The sequence below is a fragment of the Salvelinus namaycush genome, chromosome 11 (assembly GCF_016432855.1).
Source record: "Salvelinus namaycush isolate Seneca chromosome 11, SaNama_1.0, whole genome shotgun sequence".
Classification (NCBI taxonomy): Eukaryota; Metazoa; Chordata; class Actinopteri; order Salmoniformes; family Salmonidae; genus Salvelinus; species Salvelinus namaycush.
In genome coordinates this window covers 24,709,075-24,715,074 of record NC_052317.1, presented here as the reverse complement: position 1 = coordinate 24,715,074, position 6,000 = coordinate 24,709,075, and the positions used below count along the sequence as shown (strand labels likewise).

The 6,000-nt window shown below is 46.0% G+C and overlaps 1 protein-coding gene across 1 annotated transcript in view; it reads right to left on the bottom strand.

The window, feature by feature from the left end:
- LOC120055943 (laminin subunit alpha-3-like) overlaps positions 1-6,000 on the bottom strand; it is a 114,170-nt gene that overhangs the window by 20,708 nt on the left and 87,462 nt on the right. Inside the window, exons 39-46 of the mRNA XM_039004012.1 lie at positions 5,749-5,850; positions 5,539-5,622; positions 5,171-5,401; positions 2,473-2,586; positions 1,279-1,397; positions 955-1,136; positions 738-791; positions 472-623 (exon numbers count right to left, since the gene is read on the bottom strand). Coding sequence (XP_038859940.1) covers positions 472-623; positions 738-791; positions 955-1,136; positions 1,279-1,397; positions 2,473-2,586; positions 5,171-5,401; positions 5,539-5,622; positions 5,749-5,850 — 1,038 coding nt within the window. The remainder of the gene's footprint in view (positions 1-471; positions 624-737; positions 792-954; positions 1,137-1,278; positions 1,398-2,472; positions 2,587-5,170; positions 5,402-5,538; positions 5,623-5,748; positions 5,851-6,000) is intronic.

Below are 6,000 nucleotides of genomic sequence, written 5' to 3'. Positions count from 1 at the left end.
TGTGTGTGTGTGTGTGTGTGTAATAATATTTACATTCTATTTATATACATGTATCTACTGCTGTACAACATTTTTGATATTTTTTGATATTTTTGAATATTGTGTACTTGTTGACATTTACTGCATTGATTGATAGGAACATAAGCATTTCACCGCACCCGACATAACATCTGCTAAACTGTGTACGCAACCAATAAAATGTCATTTGATAATATTTTTTTGTGTGTGTTTCTGGTTTTAAAGAAGTCCTCATAAGGATAGTAAAACAAGGAAAATTGGGACAAGTGGGGTTACCTTGCCGGTCCCCAACATGGACAAATGTTATGCGTAGGGGTTAGGTTTACAATTAGGGTTAGAAGGAGGGTTAAGGTTAGGTTACGGGTTAGGGGATATAGGATTTTGAATGGGAATCAATTGTTTGGTCCCCACAAGGATAGTAAAACAAATGTGTGGGTGTGTTGAAATGTGTACCTTGGTCTCTGTGATGGCATTTTCCAGCTTCCTGAGCCTGTCCTGAGAGGAGGCGGAGATACTGGCGCTATCCAGCTGAATCTTAATCCTGCCCAGCTCCTCATCCAGACGCTGCAGGTCATTTATTAAGGTCTTGGCGCAGTTATCACACTCTGAGAACCACATCGACAAGTGTAATCAATAGTTGATCATGACGAGGTAGGTTCCCCCATGTACTGTCCTGTCCTCTCATTGGACCCATCAGACGTTCACAACAGTTAACTAACCTTGGCACTGCTCATCAGTGTTAGTGTCCCCTGGCTCCAAAGTGTTCTTGCACACTATAGAAAGAGCAGAATTATGCATTCATGATAAAAAAAGTAACTACAATGCCATTTAAAAAATAAATAATAATAATCAACTGAGAACAAAGCTATACCAATACACTCAATGGGTCGGGGTTTTCTGAATGTGTCATCATGTCTCAGTAACATCAACACTCACCCCCAGTCCTGGAGTCACAGTTGTTTCCATTGCCGTTACAGTCACAAGGCCTGCAGCTTCCTCCAGCTGTCGATGGATCACCGTAGTAACCAGGGGCACATCGTTCACACCGGTCTCCTGCGTAGCCTTGTTTACAAACACACTGGAACCCTCCAGCAGCCTCTCTGCAACCCACTGCAAAACTATAGTGGAATGATGAAGAGTACATTTAAACACTTGAATACTGGGCCAGTAAGTCATGATACAGTACACAGGTTTGATTCCACCAAAGAAGCGTCTACTATGGTTGACCTTGCCACTGATTGGTTCTTTGGTGACACTGACCTGTTAGCCGGCACACTGAAGGGGCACGGGCACACCCGGCATGACCTCTGGGCAGCATCTCCATAGTAACCCTCTTTGCAGCGCTCACATCTGTCTCCAGCCGTGTTGTATTGGCAGTTCTGTCCACAGGAATAGTAGAAAACATGGTTAGAGCACGAGCATGTCAATAAGAGAATCTAAATAGTAGAGTCATAAAGTAATAGAGCTGTAATCCATCATAGTGTACATGTTTGTATCTGTTTAGACAGTGAGGAGCACAGGGTCGTTCTGTGCTCTCTTAGTAAATAACCAAGTAACAAAGAGAATCTATAGCCTCACTAATTTAATGAAAATACCATAATAAAGACCATAGTGAGTCTAAACACACTTTGTCCTTTTGTGGACATAACCACGCTGCCATACCCCACCACAGGGTAGATCTAACTGTACATGACATAACTCCTATGTTTACCACAAAGGAGGGTGATTGTTTTTATGAGAGAGGAGGATGATGATAGGGGGATGCCAAACATTTCTGTTCTAATCCATTCCAAAAAGTGATTTTGATGGACATTCACTGCAGAGAGAGAGAGAGTGCTCAGCCACGTGCGTCTGTCTGTCCGTAGCGCTCTGGGCTCCTCAGGCCTGGAGAGAGGCACAGGCCTGCTCTTGAGGGGCTTGTGTAAGATGAGAGGAGATAAGAGAAAGATGGAGGGAGAGAGAGAGAGAGAGAAAGAGAGGGAGGGAGGGGAGGGAGACAGAGGGAGATAAGAGAGAGAGGAGAATATAGAGTGCTGCATGGGCTTTTAGAGATGTAGAGTTTCACCCTCCACTCCACCCTGCCATCCGTGACAGATGAAGGCTCTCCTAGGGGCTAATGTAGACCCAGATCACATTTATATGTGATCACATCTACTAAGTCAGACCCACATCAGCCAATACTTTCATGTGGTTAGCCTGCTATGGTACAGAACAGTATGTGGGCACCCAGGTAGGGTGGGATGCCCATGGGGGGCCCACAGAAATGCCCAGAGGCACGGGTAAGATGTCTAGACTATGACTGATGACTGGACTGTGGCTTACCTTGGAGTCAGATGGGATGACTTAGGTATTGCACAAGACAAGTGCTGTACCTTCATATGAGGTTATGGTCACTTCACTCTTTAGTGCTGAGTCAGAACCTGTGTGTGTGTGTGTGTGTGTGTGTGTTCTTACCAGGCACCTCCCAGTCCTCTCGTCACACTCGTTGGCCAGGCCGTTACAGGAGCAGGGCACACAGCGACCCAGGTAGGGCCCACTGCCGTCTCTATAGTAACCAGTGGCACATTTCTGGAACAGAGAAACATAAAAATCAGACATGAATACAGACACATCAAATACATACAGTAGATACAGCAATACTTCATGGAAAGTCAGAGCTTTAAAAGTGATGTCTAGCTCAATGGGACTCAATGGATGAATAACAAAAAATATGAAAAAGCCACACAAGTTCTATCACAAACAGAACACAATCCTAAATACACGTTTCAAAACAACACACTTAATTCCCACACAGAAGAACACTTTACCATTCAAAGTGGCAGGGTTTGAGTAGATAAAGTCTGTCTGAGTTTACCTCAGCTAATCTGCCTAGCAACAGAGAATGACTGATCTCACAAATGTCCCAAACTGTTCCCAGGTGGGGTGTGTCACCAGCACCACGCTGAATACAAGACACCACACCACGCACCACTGCCAAACATACCCTTTGCTTGTAAGATAACAGTCTGGAAGTCAACTGATATCCTACAGGTCTAACTCATGCACAGAGCAGCCACACATACATTACAGACAGTAAATCCATTTGTAAGCCAGCAGACTTCACCACTGCTTGACTTCCATAGGTTTACCTGGATCTGAGAGCTGGAACCTTGGTCGTCAAAATATGGATACTGAACAGTCTGCCCTCTGTCATTCACAGAAGGGTACTGGATTCTTTGGGTCCCCTGATCATTCACAGAAGGGTACTGGATTCTTTGGGTCCCCTGATCATTCATAGAAGGGTACTGGATTCTTTGTCCTCCCTGGTCATGTATTAAAGGATAATCTATTCTCTGTGCCTCTCGGTCATGCTGTCTGGGATAGCGGTTCCTCTCTACCCTGGAATATGGTCTGTGTCCTGCGCTGCATAGTCCCAGTAAGGTTCCCCATAGCAGGACCTGTAGTAGCATGTCTCTCCCTCTCTGGTGTCTGTGGACACTCGTGTCTGACATCACTCCCGTTCAGTCTGAAATAACTCCCTGCCTCTGCCTCTTAAACACACACAGACTCACACGTAGAGGACACGCCCCTTCACTCACGTACAGCACCTGAGTCAGTGCCGCAGTCAGAGCAATGTAGCAACATGCACACACACAGACACAGACACAGACACACACACACACACACACACACACACACACACACACACACACACACACACACACACACATTTATTCTCATAACTATTTTCAAAAATACAACTTCGCTTACACTAACAAACAGTCTAAAGGAAAATCCTAATGTTGCTAGGGTGTGGTTCCACCTGGGAGACTGAATGAGTGTGTTTTTGATCGTGTGTGTTAATGTGTGTCCATAGGGTATCTTTGTGAGCATGCCAGTGTGATTGTGTGGTTTTGTGAATAATACTCATATACCTCCAGACAGTACGGAAGATCACTCACACCTAGAATACACACACACACATTGTGTCTGTCTGGTTGAGGGAGGTGAGTAACACCGTCCCAGGTTGCTAGATACCACACTGGCTATGTGTCAGCGTGCCTCTCCTTTTTTATTACTGCCGCCGGGTACATATTATCCATTTCCTCTGAACACACCTGATTACAGGATGTTGATGTCTCACACACACACACACAATAACACTGCTTAGAGCACATCCACAAAATGGGGGAAAACAACTCAATCAAGTCAAATGAAAAGTCTGTAAAGTCATCAGGACACTGTTGCCAGCGTAACAAGACCACATCTTCACTGTCAGCCGCCCATCCCTAGGGGTTACACACCGAAAATGGTTTCATTTACATTCAATTTAATACGTGGATTTTCAGGGGGAAAATGCTTCCATCCAACTTTTCCTAATTGGAGTTTGAGACCCACCCATGCACTAAACACCCTAAGGGGAAGACTTCTGTTTAAACTTGATGACCATCGTACTGTACATGTTTTTTCATTGTATTTTATTTTAACTGCTGTTACCATGCCACAGTGGAGCAGTTTACAGCAGTAGTTGAATGTCTAATGTTATGTCATGGTGATTGTGCATCTTCTCCCTCTGCCTGGGGCTACTGGGCTTGGCTGATGAACTCAGACACACACAAGACACACAGAAACACACACAGGGTTTTTTCCAGAACATTCCACACAGGGTTGTTTAAACCGTCGTCTCTTTGATGGGCTGAAGGGTTTTTCCTCTGCCTGGCAGTGACCTCACTCACCCCGGGCGTGGCACCATTGTTTGGGCGTGTCACAACAACAACCCCACAGCGAGGAGGCGAGTTCTCACTCTTCTCTTTTCTAAAATGACTAGACCGGTCAGTCGTCACCTCTCCCTCTCAGCCCCTCCTGTATTCTTTCTCTCTCTATTACCGTCTCCTAATCCTTTTCGCTCTCCCACTGTCTTTCCCACCTCTCTTCCCCAATCCCAAACTGACCCTTAGCCCAAGTCCCCAGCCCGGCTTGTTGTGCACCTGAGAGCTAAAAGTCCAACTAGCCTTGGACATACTACCATTTCCAAAATAAGACTCCAAGGCACCTCAGGAGTACTCTCTTCAAATCTTTAACCATAGTGCTTATGCCTATATGACCTCTGTATATCAATATGAAACACCTAGGGGACTAGGAGTGAACAAGATCATTACGGCCCGAGTCAAACCTGGCAGGAGTCTCCTCTGTAGAGAGGGGAACAGGCACACTGCTCCACGGTGCTGGCAGGGCCCCCGGCCCCCGTGTCTGTAGCCTCCTCCAGGCCTACCTCCCCCAGACTGAGTCTCTGGCTCTGGGTGAAGTAAAGAGCCTGCACCCTCATATCCACCAGCCCAGCCAGGACCACCATCAGATCCTCCCTGGACACAGGCCGGTTGGTGTCGGCGTGACGCCAGTTCCCCTGCACATAACATACAGATTGGTATTAGTGAGGGAGTGTAAACTTTGAAGTGCTTTAAAGGTGTTGTTCACAACAGATAGAATGGAATAAGGACTCAGCTTGACCACTTTTTAGGTAGGAAAAACTGTTTTCTATACCTCCACTAGCTGGACTCTGCCCTGGTGGAGTCTGTCTGGTTCGGGGGTCTTTGGGGCCATGTGGACCAGGGCCATCTCCTTGCCCTGAGGACATCACAGAGAAACAACACTCCGTTACTCACAACAGGAAGTGATTTATATACGACTTATACACCAATAAGAGAGATGTCATAATTAGCAGTGAGTGATGATATGTCATACTGTACGTACACTGAGCAAGACATCAGGTCTGCGGTCCAGCAAAGACATCCCCTCACTAGGAATCCCAAATGACTTGGCCTGGTAGGTCAGGTAGCCCCCATAGGAAGACACCTGAGACAGGAGCAGAGCATACCGTCAGAGTCACTGGGACTGGGTGTAAACCATAGAAATAGAATGAATAGAACATTCATGAATGACTTAGCAATCATTCTAATTCTATGGTCTGAATCAGTACAGAACTGGGGGGTATATTACAAAGCA